Below are 17,086 nucleotides of genomic sequence, written 5' to 3'. Positions count from 1 at the left end.
AGTCGACTTGACTGAGAACGTCTGTGTGCTAGTTTGTGGACAAAACAAATAATTGCGCCATCTCGTGGTCAAAAACGCAAAACGTGCAAGAGTTTCGTCAGTCTTTAGTCATCGAAGTGCGCTTCTCTCTCCGCATACGTATTTTATTGCTGTTGCAGTAAATTGCTCACTAAAGTGTTTCTGTTAATGTAAAAATCTGTTGAGCCCTCGAGCATAAATCAAGTTAAATGATTGACTTTGAGATTTAACCAATAGAAGACGCGGCCTACATACATGCTCCCGCCTCCTTCTTGCGCCGGCTGCCCAATCAGATCGCTTCTTTTGGAGAAGTTGGGCGGGATCTTTCCATCCCGGACGAAGGTAACAGGTTGCTCCCGACTCCGCACAATGAACTTCTTTCTACGTCGATTTGCGATTTTTTCGTCCGTGTTTTCGGATGTAAGTGCGTGAGAATACACCCAATTTTCCCTTCGGAAAGCAACATCAGTGACGCAGACGAGCAGGGAACGCGACAAGAGTACGAGGTAACTTTTTTTTTCTTTAAATTTTTTTGCTTTGACGTTCTCGTTGCCAGACAGCTAAAGCAGACGAACTGTCAAGACGACTTACTTTTTGACTGCTTTATTTTCTCAAGCTTATTTACTTGGACCAAATCAAAGTCCCCATTCTTCGTTTTTGTCTGGTAGTTAGGCCATTTGAATTATTCGACTGACGCCAACTGAGCTTTTCGATAAATTCCTCACATTTGTAATATATATTTCCTGTGCGCCGTCTTTTAATTGTGTCCAAACTGTTTGAAAACACTGAAAGAACACACAAAAAACATTTGGAAGGAGGAATGAGTAAGCTAGCAGTTCACCTGTCGTCTCTCGGGCATTTGTGACGGGTGGGAAAACACTTTTGACAAGTTGTTTAATTGACCTATTTCGGGAAGGCATTTTGTAGTCGATGTTGTACAGTTAATCAGTAAATCACCACACCACTGAAAATCGTCAAAGTGGACCATTTGAGGAGTGGGAACAAATATGATATGGTTGTATTTCGTATTTCTGGGTATTGTGATAAGAGTCCCAATGAAGTTATGAGCAATTGTTGAAGTGGTAAAGTAGCACATGTAAGAGACGAGCGAGTCCATGTGGAATGCGAGAACAGGGAGTGTGCTGATAAGAGTCCCAATGAAGTTATGAGCAATTGTTGATGTGGTAAAGCAGGCAGACAGTCTCATAAATCTCTCTCATGCACATGTAAGAGACGAGCGAGTCCATGTGGAATGTGAGAACAGGGAGTGTGCGTGTGTGTTTATCCGATTTTAAAATATTGTGATTTGTGTACAGGTGAAGCCCCCTCTTTGTTTGTGCCAATGAATATGATTGACTTTTAAAGAAGAATATGGCTGTTTGTCATCAAAAATGTTGATCTGATCATCACTTTTTCAATCTGATCGCTACATTGATTAAGGGGTTTCATTCTAACCACATTTCCGCACTCAACAGCAGGTGACTCATTGACACGACATTTCCGAAGCGAAAAAACAATGCTGTGGTTTCGCTTCGCTCCACACCTATTTTAATAACACAATAATATTTCCCCCTTCTGAAACCAAGAAGAATGCGTGAGGGTTCATCAAGAATGGCTGGTTCAGTGAGCATCGAAGGATCAACTTTTTTGCTTTTTCTTTGGCCTAGAGTAGACTTGTGGCCTCACAGAATGTCAGGGTACCTCAGGACACCAGTTGAGTGACTATCAAAAAATTAAGGCTAAAGATGTGTTGCACATCCATTCATCCATCCATCCATCCATCCTTTTCTGGGTCACGTCACAGGGACAGCATTTTGCTTTTTCTTTGGCCTAGAGTAGACTTGTGGCCACACAGAATGTCAGGGTACCTCAGGACACCAGTTCAGTGACTATCAAAAGATTAAGACGAAAGGTGTGTTGCACATCCATCCATCCATCCATCCTTTTCTGGGTCAGGTCACAGGGACAGCAGTTAAAGTAGAGAAGGCCAGAGTTGCCTTTCCACAGAACCACTAAACAATTGTGAAAAATATTTGTGACACCCCCAATTGCGATTGTGATTTAATATGTGAGTTTTTTTCTGGTGCTCTTCCCATACAAGCAATAAATAATCTGTATTACAATAAACAATGTCACATGTATTATACATCAATGTTTTCATTTTCAAAATTGGGCTTATAAATGACCCATGAATTAATGTGAAAGAACTATTTATCAGCGACAATGAGAGTTAATTTACTCTAAACTTCAACTTCCAGTCTTTCAAGCGTTCAGTCTTACAACTTCACAAAATTCTACCAAACAAGTGTCGCATAGACATGTCAGTCAGTCATAAATTGTTTTACAATAATGCAAATAAATCTGTGGCTTTATCACCTCAACTCTTCATGTTTCATGAAACAATATGTAAACACGCAGACTGCACTTCTTAAGCACTACACTTATCTAGACACTATATAAACTCATGAATAAAATACAAATGTCTACATTTAAAAAAAAAAAACTAAAGCCGAACAAACATCCAAAATGAAACTGTTTTTTTTCTTTACCAAATTGCAGCTTTTGCCACTACAAAAATGCATTCTACTGCACTGCAATGTTCTTTTGATTTTGATCAAATGTTCAGCCCTTGTCTCAGTATTTACTGTAGTCGTATGCTTTAGTCTACAGATTAGCTTCAGGGAAGAAAACTGGAAATCAGGGATGTGCAAACAGACGCCCAATTGTCGTAACGAGACGAAAAGAGAATGAATGAGCACGGGAGGGGGGAGGACATGAGGGCTCTCTTGTTTTGGCATTCTCAGAATTACTGCCCTTGTTTTCCGCCCCACATCAGATGGACAATAAAATGAGTCCTCCCCCCTCGCCCTTGCCCCTCTCTCAGCTGCTTCTCAATGTCATCGATCGGTTGACGAGCAGATATGAATTCTCATCGCCGCAATGAAACTTCAAACACTTACTCTAACAGTATGGGGAGCATCATGAGCCGCGATCAGCGGCTCACGTTGTCTTCTGATGTATCTTTGTTCCGTTGGTCAGCACTTGTTTGCGTTTGTTCGACCTTGCAGCAAAGACAGAGCGGCTGCAGAATTTGTGCTCGGCTGCACAAATGCGATGCGACGCCACTTCCTCTGCAGCTCCCACTGGGCGGAAAAGAAATCGACTAACTGCACTAAATTTGATGATGCAAAGTCACACCTCATTCACTTAGATATTCTCAAAGGTCTTTCGTGCATTTTTCTCCCATTTTTTTTCCCACTCGCACCAAACTTTCTCTGAAGTTCTGCAATGTTTGCAGATTTTATTATGAAATATCACAATTAAAAACCAAGTCAATCTTCACTGCAGCTTGAAGTGTATCGATATCTGATATTGCTGTGTTTATTTTAGCCATGCTCCATAATACATTTTCTCCAACCAATAAACAATACGATTTTCACTCTTGAGTAATCACCGATACCATGTACTGATACCACCGGCACGCATATAAAATGTAACATTTTCATCAGCATGATGTCAAATCATGATGAACAAATCCTTCTTTCTTTCTGGTGTACATGATTTACTGACGTGTCTAACCACTGCATTGTAGTACTGTCAGAATTATGTTTATTATATATATATATATGAGCAGTTACTCTTATATATATATATATATATATATTTTTTTTTTTTGCTTTAATATCAGTGGCTGATATCGACAGCCTTCATGATACCGATACCTTGAAATAAGGCTGGTATCGGCCCGATCCCGATATTTGGTATCGGTACTCGCCCATCCCTGCTGTATATTTAAAGAACACATCCCTTATTTGCGCACAGCCAGCAGGTAACTACACAAGCATCGTGATCAGGGCAGCCATGAATGAATACAAATCTTAAATATTGCATGCAGTTTAATGTAGCCAGAGCTGATTCTTCTCCCCATGGTGACCGCAGCAATATATAACCATATTTGACATGTAAAACATCCACTGTACTTTTGATACACTGCATGTCTGCACCCCCTAAATCGCCGAACCCACTTTGGGGCTTTTACTACGAAAGAGGGAGTGGAAGATAGCGAGCCAAGAGGTCACCGGGGAGCGCTTCAAAAGCACAGGGAGGAGATCATACGACTAACACGACTCCTGTATGATCTGTCAGCATAGGCATGTGAGTGAAGACTTGGTAGACCTGCTGAGGGACACTCACACTGGATTAAGTATGGTACATTCATGCAAAATGTGGAAACATTTGAGGAAATTGAGAAGGAGATGAATAAGCAACAAAGGGGCGAAAGTTTGCTTTGGTTGTTGTCAGCGAAGGAGATCAAAAGTAAGCTAGCCCAAGTATGTGGCCTGGTTGCTCTGTTCAGGCAAAAGTGATACAAGGGTGTGTGCTTTCAGGTTAATCACTAATGCGGTACTGCGAGGACAAAGTCCACACAAGCGTTACTGTCGATGAACCTTGTGTCCATAAGCTGCTGTTTGTCAGGCAAAGTTTGGACTTTTCACGCTTGTTGGCAGACAAGGTGTAACTTATTTTCCTCTTCGGACACATTTTTCTTAACGGTTCATCCCCTGACGCTTGCTGAACTGAGCTCAAATGACATCATGCGTGACGGCGGTTCGACGTCAGAAGGCTATTTCCCGAAAATATGTGTAGAATCCTCAATTGTAGAACTTGGCGCTATTTGACGGAGTGGTTCCATTCTATTTTATAGTCATTTATTGTAAAATAATCTTTTTAAGTGCGTAATCTGATTATTTCAGTTTTTTTCTCATTTACTGTATGCGAATAAGATAATCAGTCAATTAAGGAATCAAATCCACTAATCTGATCTCAATGAAGAGTTCACATCTGATTTCCTGTTCTCTCTAGTGTTGACATCATGAACACATCATCCTCCGGGCGCAGGACTCCAGTGGACCACGGCGTCCAGATCCGCTTCATCAATGACCTGCACGACTCCCGAGGATATGGCGGAGGGCACCCTGGGTCTCAAACCAAGCCCAAGTCTCAGACATCCTCCAAATATGGTGTCGCAGTCCGGGTTCAGGGCATCGCCGGACAACCGTACGTTGTTCTGAAAGACGGCAAGAAGGGGGACTCGTACGGAGTTCAGCTCAAGACTCAGTCCAATTCTGGCTACAGTAGCCTCCCCCGCAGGAGGGAGAAGGGCGAGCTAGCCGTGCAGGGGGCAGATGATGATGAGGGCCGCGGAGGCGCGCTACGCCGAGCCCAATCCCACGGATCCCTCCTGGACAGAGACGGGGAGGGAGGGGCTGCCGATCAGGAGTTTCAGCTGTCTAGACCTCCAGGGGATGGCAAATCCGGCAGCTACGGCAATCTGGACAGCGGTCTGGGAGTACGAGGAGAAAGAGAACCGGCTCACAATATGTGGAATGGTTCATATAAGGCTAAATTGAACGGCTCAGTGGGTTCGCTGAGTGAGAGAAGGCACTTCTCTAGCCTGCCTCAGCAGGCACCCGCTGCCAACCACCCGGTCAACAGGTTTGACGACAGCAGGAGCCAAGGTCAGCAGCGAGGCTTATCACCTTCCCAGGATGCTCGAGCCAACCACTACGCTTCGCCCTCGTCCTCAACTCACAGCAGCCCGGGGCGCAGCCACAACGTTCCCAGGAGCGCCCCCGCACGCTCGGCTCATCAGCAGCCATCAGCGGGCAGATATGTTGCCGCGGAGACAGAGCCACGAGTAAGAGTGACTTTTATGGACGGGGCTGGACTTTTCAGCTTCAAGACTCATTTTCTCCTCTGTCTTAAGGTTACCCCTGACCTTTTGCTGGATCAGAGTGCAGAGATGAGCCGAGAGGAGGAGCAGATCGTGAAGACCATATATAGCATCCTCAGAGAAGGGTACACGCCTTCATTCCTCTTAGAAATGATCGGATTCATGCTACCAAAGCATCTTGGAGTTTACTAGTATAGCTACCCATTCTTTTTTTGTTCCTTTCTTAATGTCTCTTTCTATCTATCCATCATTTTGCCCATCCAGCCACCTTTCATCCTTCATTCTTCCTGCATCGTCCATCCTGTAGAACTTCCCTACTTCCATCCTTCCTTCCAACCTTCCATCTCTCCATGCTTCCAGTTTTTAAACCTTCCTTCCACGCTTCAACCCTTCCTTCCCTCATCCATCCATACACCCTTGCATAATTTCCTTCCATCCATCTTCAGTTCCTATCCCCTAACCTCCCTACTTTCATCCCTCCCTTCAGCTTCCCCTTCCTGCCATCCTTCAAACCTTCCATCCTTCCTATTATCCTCCCTTCATCCCTTACCTCCTTTCCTCAATTTTTCCCATCCTTCAACCCATCCATCCATCGGTCCGTCCATCCAACCTTCTATCCCTAAATCCATCCTTCCTTCATCATCCTTCAAACATTCCTTCTTTCCATTTGTCCCCCAAGCCTCTTTTTCTCCCTTATATCCATCCTTCCTCCCACTCGTCATTCCCTCATTCTTGTCATCCATCATCTCTTTCTTATGTCCTTTTTCTTGTCACTTTCTACGGTTCTCTCCTCTCATCCCTTTCTTTGTTTTTCTTTGGTTCGCTTGCTCTCTCTCCCCCTCTCTCTCTCTTTCTCTCTCCCTCCTTCCTTATTAACTTATTAGGTAACCATCAAATATCTTTCTTTCCTTCTCTTTCTTCTCTTCCTCAGGACCAATGAGAGTGATGTTGCCATCAAGCACAAAGTCAAGATGATCTGTGAGAGGATTCAGAACCTTCAGGTCTGCGTTTTAGACTGCCGCTTTTACACTTAGGTTCCACTGGTTAAATAGTTAACAAATCCTCGCATCTTCATCTTCACCAGCATAAAGAAACGCCCTTGGAATTGATGAGAGAAAAGAGAGTGCTTGAGAAGAAGGTGGCGGAGCTGCAGAGTGCCATCCAGGAGGCCCGAAGGGTAGGTGGAGCACACCCACTCTAAGATACTCGTGAATGTCTCCTTGAAATTATAGCAGCAACGAAAAGAATGATGTTGTGAGTGGGATTCCGCTTCAAGTGTTTATGCCTTTTTTTACAATCAGGAGGGCTCGTTATACTGTTGAGTGTGCTTCAAATTAATCCTCGCATTAATCCTTTAAATCCTCTGCGTTGGTCAGAGGTACACACACGCACGCGGACACACACACACACACACACACACACACACACATATGCACGCACATATACAATAGGATGTAACTTCAGTTATGGCTCATTCCATATTGTCTTAAGGAAGTTGGTCAGTCCTTAATCTCTAATAGCCCATAATAACATCATCCCTTTTGCGTATTGATCTTTGGGTGATTGCCAGTCGCTTTAACATTTGCTCCAAGCGCATTGTTTATGCTTAGAAGCCATCTTGGTCCAGTGTTCTGATTAATTTATCATCTGTGTTCGTGTGCAGAGCTCTCTTAGCCGATCCGATAAAGCTTTGAAAGCTGAGCTGGACTCCTGCATGGATGCAAATCTGGAACTGGAGGAAACGCTGGCCCGGAAGAAGAAAGAACTCAATGAAACCCAGTCTGAGTGAGGAACATAATATTCACACACGCATACAGTTTATAGAGAGAGGAGGTGAGAATCGGTAGACACGGCATCTGTAAATCCGCACTGTATGGTGGAGGGGAAGTAGAAAGAGCTGCTCGATGCAGTAGAGAGAGATTGCGATAAAGTGATCTATCCTGGAATGAGTGAGGCTATAACCCATGAATCCGTTGTAATAAGTACTTGTATCATCATACCTATTTTATTTTCAATACAAACTATCAGTTTCATGGAGCATCTAAGTATCATTCTTTTTGGGCATCGGGAGGATACATCTAAAAATTTCACTTGTAAAGCCCAAAGGTTCTCATACACGAAATATCTTCACTTGCAGACTGACGCAACTGCGTATAGAAAGAGAGAATGCCGAGGCTCGTGCCAGAGGGATGGAGGACCAGCTGGCCGGGCTCCAAGATGAACTGAGAAGAGAAAATGGCAACAAGACGGTAAAAACAGCAACAGCCCTCACACAAAGTTGCAACTGAGCCTGATGGGAGGTTTTAAAATGCGGCATCTCCCGGGGATGTTTGCAGGACGTGGTGACTCTGGAGGCCGAGTTGATGGAGGTCTGTTGCGTGAAGCAGAAGCTGGAAGAGACGCTGCGCCAGCGCGAGAGGGAGCTGACGGCGCTGAAGGGAGCGCTGAAGGATGAGGTGGCCACGCATGACAAGGAGATCGAGGCGCTCCGAGAGCAGTACAATGTGGATGTGGAGAAACTCAGGAGCAGCATGGAGCAGGTGTCTCAGGTACACATACATGCGCGCTGACTACAATCACACACACACACACGCACACACACACACACACACACACACAGTTTTATTCATTCATTTTAGTTCATTTGTCACTACATTATTTTTTAAACTATTTTTATAGCCTTCCATAATTTGAAGCGTTCATGCCCGTGAACAGGGAGGAGTCAGTCTACAAAAGCACCATTAATGCAACAGCAACACAAGTTGTGAATATTCCTTTTCTGTTACCAAAGGGGGGCGGGGGGGAAGCAATTAAAATCCATAATTGGATTTTTGTGAAAGAAAATTGGAGACACTATATCGGCCAGCCCTATGATGGCTCGTAAGGCTTTTATCTCTCACGTTTTGTCACTTGTACCTGACTTGGGCCACATTGAAATGTTCTCTCCTCTCTGTCAAGTCTCACGCTGGGATCGAGGCTGAGCGCTTGCGTGTCAATTCGTCAGTTCGTACTCTCCAGCAGCAGTTGGAGGACTGCAGGGATGAGAGCAGCCACTGGATGGAGCAGTATCACAAAACCAGGGATGAACTTCGCTCTACAAAGCAAGAGTAAGTTCAAGGATTTTTCCGTTGCCTTGTTTTCAACGTTTGCTCTGCACTCCCGGGAAACAATTATGGCTTTTTTGTTTCTTTTTGTTCGAATTTATATATCCATGTCTTCTCTTTCTTCCTACCTGCTCAATATTTCTGCTCTCTTGTCAGAGAGTCACTCAGTATCTATGAAGTAGTGTGAGAGTCACCATTTGTATCGTTTCGTCTGTTGATATGGAAATCTGTAGCTGTAGCATCAAGGACCTCCAAACTTGAATCCATAATTTGTGACAAGTATAAAGTCATGGGACACTTAACTGAACAAAAATAAAACGCAATGCTATTTTTGTTCCCATTTTTCATGAGCTGAACTCAAAAGGATTAAAATTGTTTTCACCTAATCCAAAAGATATATTTCTTTCAAATCTTGTTCACAAATGTCTAAATCTGTGTTTTCCATAAATTTTGCACGTTAGCTCAATGTTTCACCATGATCTAATTTAATCCTACAGCCGCTAATCAAACAAATGATCATAAATACATACATACATACATTATCGTTTAAAAAATAGGGTGATAAAATTTGTGTGTTCACATTTAAGACTCCTCCAAACCCGACTGGAGAAAGACGAGAGTGAGGAGGAGCTGAAGGAACTCCAGGACAAAGTGAATACTATGAAGCAGAAGATGCCTGACCCCAACCTCACACAGACTCTAAACCAGGTACAGGAGAGCGCACACACACACACGCTGAGGCTCACGGCAATCTAAAAAGCGAATTCTAAGCATCTTGTTGGTCGTGACCTTGTGCAGGAGCTTGAGCGACGCAGTGCTGATCTGCAGAAGGCAAAGTCAGAAGTGGAGAAGCACAAGACGGAATTCGACAAGAAGGTGATGGAGATCATCTCGGTAAAAAAAGCTCATCAGGAGCAAGAGGCAGAACTCAGGTACGAGATTGACCGGCTAAAAAACCAGCTGCAGAAGGCCAAGGATGATTTTGCCAAGGTCCAGGAGAAAAACAAAAAGGTTAGTTGTTAAAATGAAACCCAAATGAATGACCGAATTATTTGTCTCCACTCATGTTGTCTTTTCTATATTCTTCCCTTGTTATTTTGTCCCACAGCTCCCAGACCCAGCCAGCTTCTCGGAACTGCAGCAGAAGCTCACTGAAGCACAAAATGAAGTCAGCCAGCTCAAAGAGAAACTGTCATCTGCTGAGGATGAACTTGAGGCCAGTCAAGCCCGCTTGAGTAGGTCTCAGGCGGACCTGAAGTCTTTTGAAGATACCCAGAAGGAACAGACTGAGTCCCATACACGTCTCAAAGAAAAACTGTCTCGGTTAGAGGTAAGATTTCATCCTGAAAGCCTAAAATCGCTCAAAACGATTGCGCTAAACTGGGCTGCGGTGTCTTCAGGCTCAACTGCTTGCCAGCAATGCGCAGAGCTCAGAAGCCGAGCTCGCCCTCCACAACGAGGTGAGAGGCCTGAGAACTGAGCTGGATGAGGCAAAGCGCAAAACCTCCCGCCTGACACAAGAGCACCGTGAACTCGGCCAGCGTGCGGAGGATGCTGAGAGGGAGAAGGAGGCACACAAACAGACCATCAACCAGATGGAGGAGCTCAAACGACAGCAGGAGAGAGCTCTGGAGAAAATCAACAAAGAGGTAGGAAGGAGGGGCTCCAGAGTGAGTTGGGAAGGGACAAAAATATCAATATTGTTATCTTCTCTCACGCCAATGTTACTGTTGTACAAGCCTTGGAAAAATAAAACAAGAACGAAATAACATTTTCAATAAGTAAAATAAAATAATGTGTTTGGTTTAAAGGGGGAGGGTCAGTCGTTTGTAATAATGCACTGCAATGAATTAGGACAATTCTGGCACTTCACTGTGTCGACTCTGCTTTATCCGACATGCAATTTAGAGTTGCCAACTGTTATTTTTTCATGATGGCCCTCCATCATGTTTGGCCGCATCGCTTGGTGAGCGGTAGCCCTGACAAAAGACAGATAACACGGTGGGTTTTATTCGGCTTCCTTCTACATCCCCAAAACGTGCACACGTTATGTTCACTTGAAGACTCCAAATTGCCTACAGTTGGGAATTGTTGGTAGTCTGTGCCCTGCGATTGGCTGGGATGGGCTCCAGTTTACCCACAACCCAAATGAGAACAAGTCCCATCGAAAACGGATAAATGGAAGCTTTACAAAAAACATCAGTTTACCAACATTTCTAAAGCTTTCCTTGCTTCAGTTGCATAGAAATGGTGGTTTTATTGGTGTTTCATCTTACAAAATATAGATCTTTTTTTTAAATTTATCACACATTGCTAATCATTGTCATCTTTGGCAAAATGTGATACTATAGCGTACTGTGATCCCCGCTGCTACAGAATGCTCAATCGCAAACACAAAGCACCAAAATAATCCCCTTTTATCCCTGCTTTGCCCCCCCCCCCCAACACCCCCTCTCCTTGTCTCGCTGTCAGTTTGAGTCTCTCACCGTGTCCTCAAGAGGCCAAGTGCAGGATCTCAAGGTTCAACTAGAGGAGCAGAGAGAGCGCACACGCAAGGAAATTCAGGAGGTACAGCGTCAGGGTAGCGACGCTCAAACCGAACTGGACAGAAGTCACACAAATGTGAGGCGACTGGAGGAGGAGGTGGGTGACAAACACAAAGAAGTCAAAGCGTGATGAACAGCCAGTTTGGCGTGACCGTGCCTAATATGACTGTGACTCCGTGCAGCTGTCACGACAGAAGAAGGAGCTCCTCCTCGCATGCGAGGAGAGGGACAACCACCAGCTGGATAAAGAGATGCTCACCAACAGACTGCGCCACCTCGAGGCAGCGGAGGAGGCGGGCAAGAACGGCCTCAACGAGAAAACCAGGGAGATTCGTATCCTGGAGGTAAAATATGTGCATCTGTTTGTCTCTGTGTTTGGGATGCCAGGGCATGCAAGTGGAATAATAATGAGAATACAAACAGTGCTAGTGGGAGAAGCCATATGGGAGCCCGAAGCTAGCATTTTCAGTGTCACTTCGCTGGAATACAAGAACTGATTTGACCCCATCTACCTCTTTGGTGACGGTTTGTTCATACTCAAAATCTTGCTTTGACATCAAGTGAAACTTCTTGAGATTGGTACAGACGTGACAAAGAACGACAGAACATGTCATAGACACAGACAAATATTTTGTCATTTTATGGTCGCAATCCATACTTAAGCAAAGAATAAACATAGTAGAGATGTGTCCTCCGTCCTTTCAGGACAAGTTGAAGCGCTTGGAGCTGGAGCTAGAGGAGGAGAGGAGCGGCACGGAGATGCTGACGGAGCGCGTGTCCAGAAGCAGAGACCAGATTGACCAGCTGCGTTCTGAGCTCACGCAGGAGCGCTCGTCCAAACAGGACCTCGAGTTGGACAAGAACGCCATGGAAAGACATGTGAGTTCACGTGAAACATAAACAATTCATCATTTGGTTTTTCGTCCACACGTTCTTAAGGTTGACATATTTGATTGTGTCGCTACAGCTCAAGGAGTTGAGGGGTCGTGTCGCCGACATGGAGGGCCAGTCTCGCTCGTCAGCTGGGGCCTCTCAACTGGAGAGCAAAATCCAGGAGCTCGAGGAACGTCTCCGCACTGAGGACAGGTACTGTGGTTTGTCTTGTGACCAAAAACGGCAATGACATACAAACAAATCCCTCAGTAAACAATCAGCATAAAAAAGTTAAATGCATCCTTTTTTAATCCGTTAATTAACTGTACAGGCTCTTGAACATTCCTAAGCGGTCACACATTACCTTCCATTGCTCACGTCTGATTTTTAACATTCTTAGCTGTTAGTCAAGTGTAAATCAGAAGTTTTCGCTGATATCATGCCATCTATCCATTACATCGTGGACTAGGCGCCACCAAGACACATACTGTTAAGACACGCATTTACAATCACACTTGATCACATACTTCAGTTTATCTAAAATGTATGTTTTTTGGAATGGAGGAAGCTCGAGCAATTTGGGGCGCAATAGGATTGGGTTTATTTAGTATACCACCAATGAGCATCTTTCTTAATATGCTATATAGGATTTTATTGTGACACCTAGCCAATAAACCTACAGGAAGTAGAACTGGCAGACAATATGGAGTTGTTCCACCTTTTTAAGACAAACAAGGCCAAGGCACGACACCTTTATTGATATATAGTGCATTCAAATACCTAAAATGACAACATCAATCAAGTAAAGACATAAAAGTAACAGAGGGTACAGTGCAAGAAGATGATTTTGAAGAATGTCATTTTTAAAATGCATTGAAGGGCCTTAATCATAGGTATGGTAAGGATTTACACTTGGACCTGACCTCCCTACTGTTGCCAGCTTATTCCATTTGAGTGCAGCGTAATAGCTAAATGCTGCTTCGCCGTGTTTGCTTTGACCTGTGCTCCACTATTTGACCCATATGATTGCCGGTGTCTCTGTATCCACCTTTAAAGGGAGAAGAATTCAGCTTTGGCGTCGCAGCGCCGTCTGGAGAGGAAGCTTAAAGAGCTCAACATGGTGATGGATGAGGAGAGAGAAACACACACTGAACAGAAAGACCAGGTCAGTGCATTCTCTATGTTTACCAGTACTTCTGAAATACTGTAGTGGGCGAGGGCTTACTACCTTGCAACCCCCCCCCGGCTCCCCTTTTTGTTGCCTTGCAGCTTTCTCTCAAAGTGAAGGCTCTGAAGAGACAGGTGGACGAAGGCGAGACGGAGTTGGAGAGGATAGACACACTGAGGAGGAAGGCTCAGAGAGACTTGGAGGAGCAGATGGAGCTGAAAGAAGCCTTGCAGGCACGGGTCACCGCTTTGGAGACGGAACTCAAGTAAGCCTTACCTTTTTTTTTTTTTTTTAATTTTTAAATACCACTTCTTCATTTAACTCAACAGTTCATTATTAACAGGGGTGTGTTAAACAACACCTGTTTTGCGTCACGAGACGTGAAACCACATGTGAATGACGCCATCACCCGGACATTCCAATGCCTTTATTGTGGCACAAACTTCCCACACACCCGCAATACATTTTCTGTGTGTGTGTGTGTGTGTGTGTGTGTGTGTGTGTGTGTGTGTGTGTGTGTGTGTGTGTGTGTGTGTGTGTGTGTGTGTGTGTGTGTGTGTGTGAGAGAGAGAGAGAGAGAGAAGAGAGAAGAGAGAGATTTCACAATGAGCTTAAGATCTTTCAGCACATGCCGAAATCGTGACCTTACTCAGAGAGCCTCCGGGGTCACTCCTTGATCATGCTCAAGTGTTGTTACTCGTCATGGCCACCAGAGGGAGCCCTTCCAATTCCCTGTTTAGAGGAGAAAGTGAAAGCTCAGTCAGCAACACAACACAAGAACATCCAGGCATCGTTTACCATTTAAGGTCACAAGGGAGCGGGAGCCTATCCAAGTTGACTTTGGGCACTTGACACACTATTCTACTCAACTTCATTTACATACTGTAGCACTTTCACATCTGCAGCTGTAACAAAGAATTACAAGAATAAGAATACAATCCACTTAATATGATCATCTTTTTTTAATTTGCACAAAAGTGATGTACCTTTCACACACCTTTAAAAATAAAGTGAGGAATTATGCAGGTGACCGCTCCAGAAATTGTCTAAATAGAACTAAAATTAATTCTTGCATGTTGCAGACGGAAGAGCAAGGCCCCCATGCGGTCCGCTTTGGATTCGTCTGCTCTTAGCTCAGACGATGACGACGACAGCATTTACGACTCGTCCACTATCGCGTCCATCCTCAATGAGGGCAACCTCCAGACCAGCTCCTGTTGAAAGCAGCGTAACACAAGTTTTAGACGAGTTGGCTGAGGCAAAAATGGTACGCCGGTTGCACTAAAGACCAGGAGGGAGTGTTATGAAGGTTAGTGGGGTGACCGTCCTCCACATGGGAATGAATTGAAGGAAGCCAAACTTCCCGTGTTCAAAGCTGTTTCCTTCACAGCATACGTATGTATGCAAGCAATATTTGGCACAGAAGTAGACTGAATATGAACCCTGAGTGCTGTTGCTGCTCCACTATTTTTTTTTTCTTTATCTACTTGTCTTCATTTTAATACAAAATAACAACCAGTGCTGCACTTTTTGTCTATGCATTCCTTTTACATAAGGTCACAGAATACACAATGCCTTAAAATTGAGATCGTGATCAGGACAATTTTTGTCAATGTTTGTATTTAACATGCCCTCGTTGTACTTGTTAAGTCTTCATTTTGTATCCAGTTTGAACAAATTAGCACAGAAGGACATTTGCTGCAATGTATTGTTTATTTTGTACGTCAAAGTCAAGTGGGATATTCATAGGTTTCTACTTTAATTTGCGGGTGTTCGAAATGCATCACAATGCTGTTGGGACAAGTATTTCACAATGTTGATTTCTTTTGTAAAAAAAAAAAAAAATCTTCATTCACAAAAAATTGTTTGGCATTTTTCATGATGTACAGTAATAGCGGTGATTGTGTGTATTGCGGGACATTTTTTGCATATTTGCGGTAATTTGACGGAATTACACATCCACTTAGGGAACTCACTCCTCCATGAGGGATGTGTCACCATTTTAGGAAGTGCTCACTCACAGTGCACTAAACATAAAAAAAGTTGAAAGCATGAGGCAGGAAGATTGAGAATTTCTGTAATTAACTCCCCAAAAAATGACTCCGACAACTTTCTTGACTAGGAAACACTGCCAACAAATAACGTACAACCTCAAAAAATGCATTGAAGTGCAAATTGAACATATTAACCACGAAGATTATAGCATGAAAACAAAAATATCAAACTCCAAAATTCACCATGCCAATAAAATTTTACCTTGGCAACCACATGCCCCCTTCGCTGTTGGTATGTGTAAAATGGGTGGACCAGCCGGTACAGCCATTTGTCAGCAAATGATGACCAAGGAGCTGAAATTAGACAGCGGTAGTGTGAGATGGCAGCTAAGAATTCCTCATACATCATTTTTATTATTTATAGTTTTTCAGCTTCAATAAACAGTGGTGAACCTCTTTTATACAGTACTTATACTGTAGAATGTGAATAAAAACATGCAACCACTTCTCTGCAGTAGTTCCCCACGTACTTGTGGTTCACTCTTCAAAAATTCACCTTATTTATTCGATTTTTTTTCTGTGGAACTTATCTCAGCTATTCACCTCAAAGACAAGAAACCTTTCTGAAACGTCATCAGATTCTGCTGAAGCACTGTCTAAATAGTTAAAACAGAAATTGGTATTAGAAAGAGGACGTTGAAGTGATGTTCCAATTCACACATCATGACAGGTTGAGTTACTTGAACTCTTTTTGGCACTTGTCTGACAGTTAAAGTTAAAATGTTATATGTCTGCATAGTCACTAAAAGTTATTATGATGTGGCCGTTTACACCGAGAACAAAAATCCAGTTTCTCCGACCTGTTGGTTGGGTACTATTGTCCTACTGGACAAATTGCACTGGATCGGGTGTTGAAGAGAGCGTTATTGCAGGACACGTTTGTTAACCAGGTCTGAGGTTGCCGCAGGCTGAGCGATCAAATGTCACCCAGTGTTGACAGTCGATCACGTTCTCGTTGCCTCATCATCACTAAGCTGTGATGTGACAAGGCAGCTTGTTGCTGAGTGTGTCTTTTGATTCATGTCCAAAACATTTCTTCCAGTCACATGTTCCACGCTCGCACTGATGCATACAGTACTCCTCAATGCTCTCAACGGGTGTCACGTGACAAGGTTGGATTCAGATTTTACCTCATCCATGATTCACCAGGCGTAGAGAGGAAAAAAAGTCGACACAAATACCGTGTTTTTGCGTTAGAAATAAATGAGACCGAGCTAAGGCGTTTAAATAAAATGTAGTTCTGATGATGATCACGTGATCACTTCGGGTCATTTCGGGACAATTTGACATACAGTATGTTAAATAAAGGGTTAGCTGATTGCCCCTAAAAATAAACATGTGCCCTTCCTTTGGCAGCAATGATTTGAATACCAGCTCAGCGATATGTGGCTTTCTGGTCATTAAATCCACCCTGAATCCCCTGCTGAATGGAGAAAAAGTACTTAAAAATGGCTAATTTAGCCCTAAAAAGTCCATAAATAAAAAGCAAGTCAAAGAGTGGGAACCCTGTTTCCTGTACAACTCAATTACCGAAATAAAGCAAATGAGATCTTTGCGAGGAACTGTATGTGGTTGCACAAGCATGCACA

General features: G+C 43.7%; 1 protein-coding gene across 2 annotated transcripts; it reads left to right on the top strand.

Moving 5' to 3' along the window:
* The first annotated feature begins 346 nt into the window (after positions 1-346).
* Positions 347-16,716, top strand: cgna (cingulin a). 2 transcript variants are annotated; one of them, XM_019878680.1, is made up of 20 exons: positions 347-524; positions 4,882-5,716; positions 5,786-5,877; positions 6,684-6,753; positions 6,837-6,929; positions 7,416-7,537; positions 7,890-8,001; positions 8,089-8,301; positions 8,711-8,859; positions 9,444-9,564; positions 9,655-9,867; positions 9,965-10,186; positions 10,257-10,505; positions 11,329-11,499; positions 11,585-11,746; positions 12,108-12,281; positions 12,370-12,488; positions 13,332-13,440; positions 13,545-13,708; positions 14,526-16,716. In XM_019878680.1, the coding sequence occupies exons 2-20, from the start codon at positions 4,892-4,894 to the stop codon at positions 14,662-14,664; spliced, it is 3,519 nt and encodes a 1,172-aa protein (XP_019734239.1). In that variant the 5' UTR covers positions 347-524; positions 4,882-4,891; the 3' UTR covers positions 14,665-16,716. The 2 variants fall into 2 exon arrangements, with proteins under 2 accessions (XP_019734239.1, XP_019734238.1); XM_019878679.1 differs by lacking the exon at positions 347-524 and adding an exon at positions 4,446-4,531.
* The last annotated feature ends 370 nt before the right edge of the window (positions 16,717-17,086 follow it).

This window comes from Hippocampus comes, unplaced genomic scaffold (genome assembly GCF_001891065.2).
Source record: "Hippocampus comes isolate QL1 unplaced genomic scaffold, H_comes_QL1_v1.1 scaffold315, whole genome shotgun sequence".
Taxonomy (NCBI): domain Eukaryota; kingdom Metazoa; phylum Chordata; class Actinopteri; order Syngnathiformes; family Syngnathidae; genus Hippocampus; species Hippocampus comes.
Note: the sequence above shows the minus strand (reverse complement) of the source record. Positions and strands in the feature narration are given on the sequence as shown.